This window comes from Amia ocellicauda, chromosome 20 (assembly GCF_036373705.1).
Source record: "Amia ocellicauda isolate fAmiCal2 chromosome 20, fAmiCal2.hap1, whole genome shotgun sequence".
In the NCBI taxonomy this organism is placed as follows: domain Eukaryota; kingdom Metazoa; phylum Chordata; class Actinopteri; order Amiiformes; family Amiidae; genus Amia; species Amia ocellicauda.
In genome coordinates this window covers 1,871,517-1,885,422 of record NC_089869.1, presented here as the reverse complement: position 1 = coordinate 1,885,422, position 13,906 = coordinate 1,871,517, and the positions used below count along the sequence as shown (strand labels likewise).

The following is a 13,906-nucleotide window of genomic DNA, read 5'->3' as shown; positions in this document are numbered from 1 at the left end:
TTTCTTTCTATTTCCCTCTTTGCTTTCCTAATCCCTTTCTTTAAGATCTCTTTGCAGCTCAACATATTCTTTGTATTTTGTTTCGTCTCCGTCCCTTTTGTATGCGCTATACAACATTTTCTTCCTCTTTATATTTTTTTGCATACCTCTATTAAACCATTTTGGCCACTGTTTTTTGGTCCTCAATTTGCTAAGTTTTGGTACAAATTTCTCCTGAGCCTCAAGTAGTATATTCTTAAAATATAACCATCCATTTTCAACTGAATCTGTATCCAGTGTGCTCCAGTCTACCTCTTCTAAGTGCCGCCTCATACCTTCAAGGTTTGCTTTTCTGAAATTGTAGACCATTGTTTAAACTTGGGCCTTGTTTTTTGAAAGAATGCCTCAAAGCTAACCATATTGTGATCACAATTTGCCATTGGTTCTCTAACTAGTGTCCCTCTGACTCTGGCTTGGTCATTTGAAAATATCAAGTCAATGCATGCACGCTCCCTGTTTGGTTCCCTGACAAATTGAGTTAGAAAGCAGTCATTTACCATCTCAACCATTTCTATTTCTGCTTCTGTAGTCCCAACCGGGCTTTCCCAGTCTATGTTTGGGAAATTAAAATCCCCCATTATAACAGCCACATCCTTGCTACATCCAGTCCTGTTTACATTGTACAATGCAACATCTTGATGAATATCTGAGTTGGATGGTCTGTAACACACTCCTACCTCTAATCCTCCACATCTCTTGTACAAGAGTTTCACCCACAAAGATTCTGTTCCGTTACTGGGATCTAATTTTAGTTCTTCTGCCTCAGTCATTTTTCACATATAATGCTACCCCACCCCTCTTCCAGTCTCTCCTAAACTGTGTGTATCCTTCTAACTTGTATTCATCCCCATCGCTTTCTGTAAGCCATGTTTCCGTCACTCCTATAACATCATAGTCACATGCCAGTACTTTTGCTTCTAATTCCAACATCTTGTTCCTCATACTCCTGGCATTGAGGTACAAACATTTCAGGACTTTCCTACTAGCGGGTTCCTTTTGTTTTCTTTCCTTACAGGAACATCTCCCATTGTCAGAGCTCCCTGCCCCCCTGGTCTCTAGTTTAAATGATTCTCAATTTCTCTGCCCATACGCTCTCCCAATGCATTAGCCCCCCCTTAGTGTTCAGTAAACAACATTTTTCAGGATTTAACTAGTGGCTTCTGGTTTTAAAATGTAAAATGTCAATTAATTTGTAAAATTCTATCAGATCTTGAACTGGAGTTTCATGTAAACAAAAGAAATATAGAAATAGAATTCAGCTCCGCAATAGATTTGTTTTCTGAAAATTTGAAGGTTGGCATGATCATATATAATGTCTATTAAATAAACTCTATCCACTGTGAATTATTACATTTAAACTTACATTAAATTTTATTTATTGTGAGATTATTATTTTTTGTGTTACACCCAATGAAAATTGGCCAGTGTCTCTTTCTCAGCTTGTCTCATTGATTTCTCATTGAGCAGTTGAATTACTCTCACTTACCCATTAATTCTTTATTTCAGACTGATTAATTCTGCATGATTCAGGCTGCAAGAATGATTTTAATGCTGACAATGATTTGATAAGCTAAAACTTGGTCTCCAACCAGCTCACTTAAATTATTGCTTTATGACACAATCAATAAAAGGAAATAATAGATGTGGCTTGATGTGCTACCTAAAAAATAATTGAAAATAAATCATGCAGTAATTGTCCGAAGCACTGCATATTTGTCAAATTATTTCCCTATTGTTATTGAAATATGTTTTCTTTTGTTGTTAAATGCTGATAGAGAGTGAATTTCTCCATGCTTTAAAAAAATGATGCTTTAAAATAGTTTGCAAAATGTTATGACCATTGATATTTGGCATTTAAATACCAGAAATGAATCAATACATCTGTGCACAAAGTAACAGTGTAGAACATGATATTGGAACATTAAGACCATTTAAACAACATTGGAATTCATAATATTCAACCTTACAGCAACTATTTGTAGTCAGTATATAACATTTCTGATATTATTTTATTATCCTACTTGGCAGAACCTAATTGTAGCCTTAACCCAGCATTATCAGAACATGTTGGCTGGGGAAAAGCACATGAAAATTAGATGTTCATATAATGTAGACCAAGCTATACTCCAGCCAGCTGACATTTTGGGCCCAATATTACTTATGAAAGGTCCTACAGTAATATCCCTGTGTGTCTCCCAGTGTGTCTCTGGACATCAAGCCTGGTTGTTTGGTGGCGGTGGTGGGTGCAGTGGGATCTGGCAAATCCTCCTTGATTTCAGCCATTCTAGGGGAAATGCACAGTACCAAGGGCTATATCAACATTAAGGTAAAGTTTCATTTCCTACTTACACTGCTATTATTAGGTATTAAGTATTAGATACATTATACTTCATGAATATCAAATTAAACTTATGTACACTGTTTTATTCTGAATCAGATGAAGCAATAAATGCTTACATGTCAATACATTATTTATAGCTGGCTTCTCAAGTAGGTAGAAAAAAAAACTTAATGTGATCTAACTGCTTATGTTTTCAGAGAAAAGTCTGTTGGTTTTACCACCTTAGGATGTTAAGAAAAGAAACATAATCAAACTCAACCTAGCTTTCTCTTTTTTCTAAACATGGCTATTAAAACACATCTAATTTAAACCAACCACATCAGATTGATGCAGCGTATCTTTTATTAACTGATTCCCAGACACATCACAATGTTTTTACGTGAGACCTGTTTATATGCAATTAATTTAGGTCTCCTTTAAGTTACAAGGATGTCAGTTAAACAAAACAAAGACTAGACACATAAATTAGAATACTGTACAATTAATGTATATAATACACTCACCTAAAGGATTATTAGGAACACCTGTTCAATTTCTCATTAATGCAATTATCTAACCAACCAATCACATGGCAGTTGCTTCAATGCATTTAGGGGTGTGGTCCTGGTCAAGACAATCTCCTGAACTCCAAACTGAATGTCTGAATGGGAAAGAAAGGTGATTTAATCAATTTTGAGCGTGGCATGGTTGTTGGTGCCTGACGGGCCGGTCTGAGTATTTCACAATCTGCTCAGTTACTGGGATTTTCACGCACAACCATTTCTAGGGTTTACAAAGAATGGTGTGAAAAGGGAAAAACATCCAGTATGCGGCAGACCTGTGGGCGAAAATGCCTTGTTGATGCTAGAGGTCAGAGGAGAATGGGCCAACTGATTCAAGCTGATAGAAGAGCAACTTTGACTGAAATAACCACTCGTTACAACCGAGGTATGCAGCAAAGCATTTGTGAAGCCACAACACGTACAACCTTGAGGCGGATGGGCTACAACAGCAGAAGACCCCACCGGGTACCACTCATCTCCACTACAAATAGGAAAAAGAGGCTACAATTTGCACAAGCTCACCAAAATTGGACAGTTGAAGACTGGAAAAATGTTGCCTGGTCTGATGAGTCTCGATTTGTGTTGAATTTGTCAGAATTTGGCGTAAACAGAATGAGAACATGGATCCATCATGCCTTGTTACCACTGTGCAGGCTGGTGGTGGTGGTGTAATGGTGTGGGGGATGTTTTCTTGGCACACTTAGGCCCCTTATTGCCAATTGGGCATCGTTTAAATGCCACGGCCTACCTGAGCATTGTTTCTGACCATGTCCATCCCTTTATGACCACCATGTACCCATCCTCTGATGGCTACTTCCAGCAGGATAATGCACCATGTCACAAAGGTCGAATCATTTCAAATTGGTTTCTTGAACATGACAATGAGTTCACTGTACTAAACTGGCCCCCACAGTCACCAGATCTCAACCCAATAGAGCATCTTTGGGATGTGGTGGAACGGGAGCTTCGTGCCCTGGATGTGCATCCCACAAATCACCATCAACTGCAAGATGCTATCCTATCAATATGGGCCAACATTTCTAAAGAATGCTTTCAGCACCTTGTTGAATTAATGCCACGTAGAATTAAGGCAGTTCTGAAGGCGAAAGGGGGTCAAACACAGTATTAGTATGGTGTTCCTAATAATCCTTTAGGTGAGTGTACATATTTTACTTCATCACACAGTACGCTAATTAATGTGTTAGTTAACCCTTTTGGTAGAGCCTGATGTAATGCAAACTGTTCATGACTTACCAATGCATTACTATTGCTCCTTATGCATTTGTTAACATAAATAAGCACTGTTTATGTTTTGTAAATATATCATTAAACTTTCTTTGTTAACTAAGCTATTTCATGTTATTTCATAAGATAATTTAATTCACCAAAAATATGGTGAATATTTTGACAACTCTTAACATTAACGAACATCTAAATATGTCGTCCTTAAAATGAGTAATGTTTATTCATGTTAACAAAGTAATTTGTTTACATTAGTCACTGCATATGATTATTCAGATATGAAAAACATTAATTCATGCAGTAGTTAATTCATTAGTTAACATTAACAAATACTTGTCATGCCTTGCTGATGCATTAGTTACTGACTTGTTCATGTTTACAAACATATTAGTTAATGTTAAATAAAACACTTACTGTGAAGTGTTACCAATTAAGTAGACTGAATGACCACTGTGACACGCAGCCTATGAAAGTTTGTCCCATAAAATGCAGGGTCCTAATAATCAAGGACATGCAGAGGTGGGGGCCTGGGGGTGCTTACGCCCCTGCTCTCCTGCCAGAAAGTTTGTGGCTGGAAACACAAGCTGTAGCTTTAAAAAAAAAATGCAGTTAAATAAACAACCCCTTTAGTCAGGCTAAGTTGCATACATGTTACATGTGTAGGTTTACAAATGTAACTGCAAAACTGAGCTAAAGAGTGAATTTTCTCTTTAGGAGATTCATAAATCTACAAAATGTATATTTTTGATCTTTGACCCCTGCAATTATGTATCATGCTTTCTTATTCTGACAGGGCTCTGTGGCATATGTGCCCCAGCAGGCGTGGATCCAGAATGCCACTCTGAGAGAAAACATCCTATTTGGGTCGGAGCTGCAGGAGGAGAGGTATCAGGCTGTACTAGAGGCGTGCGCCCTGCTGCCCGACCTGGAGCTGCTGCCTGGGGGGGAGCAGACAGAGATTGGGGAGAAGGTGAGGGCAGTGCATTCAGGCAAACACTTTAAGCTTGTGTGTGCACATGATAAGCAATATTTTAAAATGGAAAGGAGTGGTCTCAAAACAAACAGAAAAATCTGTATGTGACATTCATATGTAAGGTTGAAGTGTTTGTTTTAAAGCATCCAACTTATTAAATCACCCTAGAAATGGTATCTACTAATGTGTCACACTCACGGGCTGAACTCTTCGCTGTCCCCGCCAGATGTCACTCACATCCCAGTTCTTGATTTATTTCCCCACTTAAACTTGATAATTCAATTAACATTCCAATCAATCAAATTGATTATCAAAATATGTTTGTATTAGATTCTATCTTGCATGGTCATATAAGAAAACAAAAAAAAACATACATAGTCATACAGAGACACAAAGTATGGTACATGATAGTGTAGTGTAGCAAATGAGGTTGCAAGTTTTAGTACGCTTCAGTATCCTTTTTGAAGTTTGATGGTAGCAAGTTTGAATCCGATTTACATTTTGGAGAACTTATATGTGTTGCTCTAGCACTACCACTGATGCGACATATCAGTTTTTCCATGTGATTCCCCTTAGTGAAAATAAGTGGTGAGCCAAGATGAAAAGTCACTGTCCAAAATAGAGGAGAATGAAGAATGCAGACTGAATTCCTAAATGGTGCACATGGCTGGTAATAAATCTCTATCTGGGGTGCAGCCTGAAACCAACTGGTCTCTAGTCCTGGTCCTGGTATTGCTGACTGAAGCTGAGAGTTCCAAGGGGTAGCAGCACACACTCAGCCTAGTTTTGCCAGACTGGGTTGGGTAGAAGTCAGTTGGGCAATCCTCAATTCTTTACACACCAGTTATTTCCAGAGACATCTCGGTCATCTCCAGTCTCTGATTCTGCCTAAGGTGCAGCAATGCCTCTGACCGGTGTAATTCTGAGCTTGCAGTGTAAAAATGTGCATTTTGGGGATCACTTGCTTGTCACTGCTGAAGAGGAACAGTATCATAGCACTGCTCTCTATAGGTGATTCTAAATTAAGGCTAAAAAAGGCAGAGAGGGATATTGAATGTAATGGAAAAAATACAAACTGGTTGTTGAACATGCTGGAACTGGTGTAGTGACACTGAGCTGTACTGTGCAGCAACACAGTCTTTTACTGTGTTATGATGTTGTGCTGGGCTTTGCTGTATAGTGCTGTGATTCTGTGCTATGTTGTGCTGTTCCGTTTCAGGGCATAAATCTGAGTGGGGGCCAGAAACAGAGGGTGAGTCTGGCCAGAGCCACCTACAGTTCAGCTGACATCTTCCTTCTAGATGACCCCCTATCTGCAGTGGACGCCCATGTGGGGAAGCAGCTGTTTGAGAAGGTGGTGGGTCCCAAGGGACTGCTCAAGAACAAGGTCAGTACAGTTCATTTAATTATTAGCAGTAGTATTATTTTTAGAAGCCTCTAACAAGAAAACTGGCATTGGTAGTTTTTCAATTATTACAAAGCTCAACATCTTGATTTGGTCTAGGCCTAATATTTGTTTAACTTGGTTAATCCTTAAGCAGTATGTATCTTGAGTTAATTCTGGTTTCAAGTTTCAAGAATAAAACAACCCTATAATTCTGTGAACTTCCAAGAGTGTTCAACCCCCCCATGTCAAGGTACATTTGTTTTTCAGCATAGCAGGATTGTTGCCCTAATCGTGAGGCTGTGTGGATCAGATAAGAACATAAGAAACATAAGAAAGATTACAAATTTTCAGCTTCAGCCACATTGCTGGGGAGTTTGTTCCAGATTGTGACAACTCTCTGTGTGAAGAAGTGTCTCCTGTTTTCCATCTTGAATGACTTGAAGCCCAATTTGCATTTGTGTCCCCGGGTGCGTGTGTCCCTGCTGATCTGGAAAAGCTCCTCTGGTTTGATGTTGTCAATGCCTTTCATGATATTGAAGACTTGAATCAAGTCCCCATGTAGTCTCCTCTGTTCCAGGGTGAAAAGGTTCAGTTCCCTCAGTCTCTCTAAGTAGGACATGCCCTTCAAACCTGGAATAAGTCTGGTTGCTCACTGTCTCTAGAACTGCCTCATTGTACAGTACTTCCCTTGTTTTAAATTCAACACTTTTGACAATATACCCTAACATTCTGTTTGCCTTTTTTAATGCTTCCCCACATTGTTTGGATGGAGACAGTGAGGCGTCCACTTAGACTCCTAGGTCTTTCTCATGTGTTACTTCATCTAATTCCATTCCTCCCATATTGAAATTATAGTGGACATTTCTGTTACCTGCATGTAATACCTTGCACTTTTCCACATTGAATTTCATCTGACAGGTATCGGCCCACAACTGAATATTATCTAAGTCCCTTTGAATAGCCATTGCTATTGCAACTGCCAAGATTGTATCTGCTGGACCACCTATTTTGGTATCATCTGCAAATTTGACAAGTTTGCTAACTATCCCAGATCATTAATATAGATTAGAAAAAGCATAGGCCCTAATACTGATCCCTGTGGAACTTCACTAACAACCTCACTCCAGTTAGAATCAACTCCTCTTATTGACACCCTTTGTTTCCTATACATCAACCAGTTCATAATCCATCTACTTACATTACCCTGAATACCTAAAACTTCCAATTTTAGGATCAATCGTTGGTGTGGAACCTTGACAAAAGCTTTCTAAAAATCAAAGTATATCATATCCTGCAGGACAATGACCCCAAACATACAGCCAAAGCCACATTTAATGGCTTAAAAACAAAAACTCAATGTCCTGGAGTGGCCTAGTCAAAGCCCGGACCTCAATCCAATTGAGAATATGTGGGAAGAGTTGAAAATGGCTGTTCACCAAACGTCCCCATCCAACTTGTTGGAGCTGGAGCATTTTTGTAAAGAATAATGGGCAGAAATGTCTGTGTCCAGATGTGCAAAGCTGGTAGAGACTTATCCACATAGACTCATGGCTTTATTTGCTGCCAAAGGTGCCTCTACCAAATATTGACTGAAGAGGGTGATTACTTATGCATTCAATTATTTTCTGTTTTGGATTTGTAATTAATTTAGAGCAATTTTGACATTGTCTGTGTTGATCAGTGGATTTTGAGAGCCACTGTATATATACAATAAAACCTTCCCAGTTATAAAATCAAACATTCCACACCTGTTACAGAGTGGCTGTCAGGTTTTAACCTCTCATCCACTCCCTGTCATTTAGACATAATTGTTCCTCGTTTCCTAATCAATACACACACCTGTTCCTTGTTACCTCCACACCTTGAATTGAATTAACCCCTTTGTTTGTTTGCCTTTCTGTATAGTATGCACTATCTCTGTGTTCCTGACCCTTGCCTGTATGTTCGACTTACCTGCCCTGTATTGTTTGCCTGATCTCTCGACCTTTGCTTTCTTCTTTAACTACGATTCCTGGATTTGCCTTATAGTACTGTTTGTCGACTTCTAACCCTTTGTATATTCCCCGGTTTTGTCTTCTTCCGTACTTGGGTCTTCATTGCCCTGTTGTGTTAGCGTGACAGTGCCTGTGTTAAGAGGCCTCAAAGGCAGCCAACAAAAACATCTGTGTAGTAGCTTCACTCTGTAGTGCAGGGCCTATGGCAATTTCATAATTGTTCTTAAATCCCTAGTACCCCCACTTTCTCTACAGACCCGTATCCTGGTAACGCATGGAGTCAGCTTTCTCCCATATGTGGATGAGATTATTGTCTTGGTGGATGGGAAAGTGTCTGAGATGGGCTCCTACGACAGTCTGAAGGCTAGCGAGGGAGCTTTCTCCGAGTTCCTGCACACCTACGCCAAGGATAACAGAACCAAGGTCCCAGACAATCAGGGTTGGTCTGTCTGTCTGTCTGTCTAGCCCCTTCTTTCTGACTGCAGGATATTGGCACAGAACTCTGTGGCTATTCCATATTTCATTGAGGTTTCCACACAGTCTAATTATGCTGGGATGTATGACACATTGTCACACCTGTGCTTAAATTAAATAGAAGGCCTCTCCCATGGAGAGTTGACGTTTCATATCTCAGCTTAATTTCTCATAGACAGCTTCATAATGATAATAAAAATAACTGTCTTATAGAATAATAAGTCCACTGAAGTGATTGAATCTTTTATATTAGCATTGGATTTTCATTTTTTTCCCACGGCTTCCACACAATCCAATTATCCCAGGAGGTAAGGCATATTTTCACACAGAATTTCAATTTAAATTGCAAGGAATCTGAAAAGAAATTGGGCATTGAAACTTGAAATCTTTGCTTAAGTTCTGATTAATTAAATAAGTCTTGCATGTATGTTTTTATTTTACTATTCTCTTGAATAGGTTCTAATTTGTTGTGTGCAGTCTTGTGTGTTTTCAAGTTATTATTATTATTTTTTAATTAATACACAGCTCAGACTCACTGTGCTATGGCGATCTTCCTGAGAACTGGGTCAGTTCATTTTGCAGGGGAAAGCTCCATTCTAGGTTATTGGTACTGAAATAAGAGCATCAATACATTTTCTGAAGAATTCTTTTATTGCTACAGAGACTGAAGTTTAAGATCTCTCCAGTATAAAAGTCCCTTCAGAAAATCTTCAGAAATACTGACACATTTCTTGTGTTCTCATACAGTTTTCTTATTTTTCCTAATGTTATCTCCTATCTTATGTAATGTTATACTATAACCTGTCTCAGTACACACTGGGAGTTTTGGAAGATGTGCAGAATTACTCAATTAAATGTACTAAATTAAATAAATATATCCTAGTCCATTGCATTTTACTGTTCTTATAGGACATGGATTCTTAACCTTTTGCAGCTACAGACCCTCCAGGTCCTTAATTTTATTATATATTTTTATTAATCTCCAATTTAAAAAAAAGAAAAGAAAACATTTGTATTCTTGTTAGCAGTAGTATTATAAAACAAAATTGGCTGGCTCACCAGAACACAATTCAAAATCAGTGCAGCACTGACTTTATATAAAAAATAAAAAAATGGTGCAGAGCCTAATGAGATGATTCTTGCTGCTTTGAAGCAGCCAGAACATGAAACTGTCTTTGATACAGCAACATACATATCATGTGCGGCTCAAGCCCCTGCCCTCATGACCAAGTTTTCCTTTCAGTTTTAAGTAGAAAAAATGGAGACTCCTAATCAAACTAATCAAACTCTAATTATTTCAAACGGAGTATATCCAAAAGGACCATTTTAATTCAGGCCTCTGTGTATCCATCTATGTAAGGTGCATATTGAAAATATCAACAGCATTTCTCAGATTAAGCTGTTGTTACATCCAGGTACTGCTGAGCAATTAGTCTAAGCATTTGCATGCTACCGTACAACCCCATAAAGTAACAAATTCAAGGATTCAATATAAACTAGCAAAGGTTTGGTTTGATGCATCAATTCACCTTTTTTCACAGATTTCAATAAACAATGCATTGCTTATTGCATATATATATATATCTATCTATATATATATATATATATATATATATATATACATATCCACTGCTAGATGAAAACCTCCCGAAGATATTTCCACTTGTTTTTCTGTACAGTATCTCTTCTTTCCAACATTGTCTGAGAGGTACATTTTATCACTCTCATTTTCTTTAGATTTTTTTACTGCGATCTGAGCTTGCATGTCATTTGGAGACAGTTTCTGCATCCTGATATCCAGTCAACATCTTTAGCAAACATTTATTGTTTTTCTTTATTTTAATTGCTATTGTGAATTTTGAAAAGCGATTTAATTCATTTTTCAGTAAAAATGCGCCTCTATGGCATGACAAGAATAAATACTATCCAAAACCATGGATACTCAAAGCACAGCTTTCAAAAACACTTTCTATTGTTTACAGGTGTTTTAGTAAAATTAGTTTTTATTGGTTTATAAGCCCTATGTTTCTCAATGGGTGTGTTTTTGTTTCACCACTGTGCTCAGTAGTGTGTGTACGGCACCGCTCTACTGAGAATTACTTTGGAGTTGGAAGCTTCCAGCGGAAAACTAAAAGACCATAACTATGTTACAAAACAATGGTAAAAAAATATAATTAGAACTGTAAAACCAGATAAACATGTATTTCATGTTTGACAAAGGATTTTATGGTACAAAAACTGAATCTGAAATCATGAAAAAAAATTGCTGCTATGCAACTCAACTGGTTCTGTGTAATGTAAACTCAGCAAACAAACAAACGTCCTCTCACTTTCAACTGGTTTTATTGTCAGCAAACTTAATGTGTAAATATTTGTATGAACATAAAAAGATTACGACTAAGACATAAACTGAACAAGTTTCACAGACATGTGACTAACAGAAATGGAATAATGTGTCCCTGAACAAAGGGGGGGGGTCAAAATCAAAAGTAACAGTCAGTATCTGGTGTGGCCACCAGCTGCATTAAGTACTGCAGTGCATTTCCTCCTCATGGACTGCACCAGATTTGCCAGTTCTTGCTGTGAGATGTTACCCCACTCTTCCACCAAGGCACTTGCAAGTTCCCGGACATTTCTGGGGGGAATGGCCCTAGCCCTCACCTTCCGATCCAACAGGTCCCAGACGTGCTCAATGGGATTGAGATCCGGGCTCTTCACTGGCCATGACAGAACACTGACATTCGTGTCTTGCAGGAAATCAAGTCCAGCAATGGTGGGTTCGTGCCCATAGGCGATGTTTTGCCGCTGATGTCTGGTAAGGACCTGCCTTACAACAGGCCTACAAGCCCTCAGTCCAGCCTCTCTCAGCGTATTGTGGACAGTCTGAGCACTGATGGAGCGATTGTGCATTCCTGGTGTAACTCTGGCAGTTGTTGTTGCCATCCTGTACCTGTCCTGCAGGTGTGATATTCGGATATTCAGATATCCGATCCTGTGCAGGTGTTGTTACACGTGGTCTGCCACTGCGAGGACGATCAACTGTCCTTCCTGTCTTCCTGTAGTGCTGTCTTAGGTGTCTCACAGTACAGACATTGCAATTTATTGCCCTGGCCACATCTGCAGTACTCATGCCTCCTTGCAGCATGCCTAAGGCATGTTCACGCAGATGAGCAGGGACCCTGAGCATCTTTCTTTTGGTGTTTTTCAGAGTCAGTAGAAAGGCTCTTTAGTGTCCTAAGTTTTTATAACTGTGAAAAGTCCTGAAAAGGGGACGTTTCTTTTTTTGCTGAGTATATATATGGAGCATGAGACAGGGAAAAAAATGTGTCCAGTTTGCTGAACACTGAAACATCAACAGCCTTTTCAGAGTCATCATCACAGTAGAAAAAGTTTTTATTTTTATTTTATATGGTTCTATACAAGCTCCCAGGTATCAGAACCTTTGAAAACCTGGATTTGTGATTATAATTTGTTATTTGTGAGCTACCTTGGTTAAGAACCCCTTTAAAAGAACAATATGAACATACTATTCTAGTCAGAATGTGTGAAATACTAATGCTGATATATTTTTTCAAAGCTTTTACAAGTATACAGATGTTTACCTCATCTTATTGGAATTGGAGTTGAGATTACAACTGTACAACTTCTGTACACAAAGGGTTGAAAGTGTGTGGAACAAAGTGCTCACCCACATTGCTTAATTTGAGTCGCTGGGATACTTCAATAAGAAGTGACTGTATGAGTTCCTCAGATCAATAGCTTCTAGCGACCAAATGAGCAAGAGAGGCTAAATGGTCTTCTTTTGTCTATAACCTTTCTAATGTTCTTATGTTTTATCAATGTAAAAATAAGATAAATTGATCCATGTCTAATAACATGACTACTAGCATTTATGTGATCATGCACAAGGTCACTGTATTGTTTGTGTGAGCTTGCTTATTTTAATACATTGGGGCTTTGTGATTATCCAGTGTCCTGAATAGACATTCTCTATGTATAGGGTTGATTTTGGATGAGGAAGATGAAGAAACACTGCCTGACACCCAGGAGCCCCAGTCAGACAGCCCTCCAGAGGACGTGGTGTCTGTCACTCTGAAACGGGAGACCAGTCTCCGCCGTAGCAAGCGCAATGGCAGGTAGTGACCAGGACAGGAACTTCTTGGGGCAACTACTGTTCTGCTGTGGAAACATTTGCCCTACATCAAGTGGTCGAGAGCTGCAATGTAGCAATTTTTAAAATGATAACCATAAATACAGTCTGCGTTAGACCTAGTAAAGGGGTTTCTCTGGTTTTGCTTAAGTGAGTAATTTGTTTAATTAACTAATTAAGGCCTCAAATGGTATAAAAACTGAAGTGATATGGCCCAGATGTGGGTACCCATTGGAGCTATTTGCATTACACCAGAACATTGATAGCAACCTGTTTTGAATGTTTTTAGGTCACACACTGATTTTGATAATTGTAAATTAAGTTATGCAAGTGTGAGATTATTATATAATGACCATGTATAGACAGATCAACAAAGCAGTTTATTGAATTTTTCTATACAAGATATACCTTTGAAGTTATTCAAGGTGTTTTATGTAACATTTATGCAACAGTGGTTCACAAATTATCCACTAAAAAGATAGAGTCTGGACCTTGTTATTAGAGATGAGAAGAAAACATTTTTTTTTAAGAAATGTTGGTTCTCTTTCCTTGGTCTTTCTCAATGGCTTCTATTCTCTTGCTATTGCTCACCCTCTCTCTTTCTTGAGACAGTGTGAAACTATGGACACACACCTCACAGAAAGAGGCCAAGAGCTCTACTGAGATGAAAAAGGGCCAACGCCTGATAGAGAAAGAAACCATGGAGACAGGAAAGGTAGGAATTCCCTTTAATGTATCTAACCTACCTCTATATCTCTATAAGG

At 38.6% G+C, this 13,906-nt stretch overlaps 1 protein-coding gene across 2 annotated transcripts in view; it reads left to right on the top strand.

Annotated features, from left to right (window-relative positions):
• abcc2 (ATP binding cassette subfamily C member 2) overlaps positions 1-13,906 on the top strand; it is a 125,007-nt gene that overhangs the window by 57,117 nt on the left and 53,984 nt on the right. For both annotated transcript variants that reach the window (XM_066693957.1, XM_066693955.1), the window contains 6 exons: positions 2,239-2,365; positions 4,958-5,134; positions 6,357-6,524; positions 8,774-8,957; positions 12,993-13,128; positions 13,755-13,857. In XM_066693957.1, the coding sequence (XP_066550054.1) occupies positions 2,239-2,365; positions 4,958-5,134; positions 6,357-6,524; positions 8,774-8,957; positions 12,993-13,128; positions 13,755-13,857 (895 nt within the window). The remainder of the gene's footprint in view (positions 1-2,238; positions 2,366-4,957; positions 5,135-6,356; positions 6,525-8,773; positions 8,958-12,992; positions 13,129-13,754; positions 13,858-13,906) is intronic.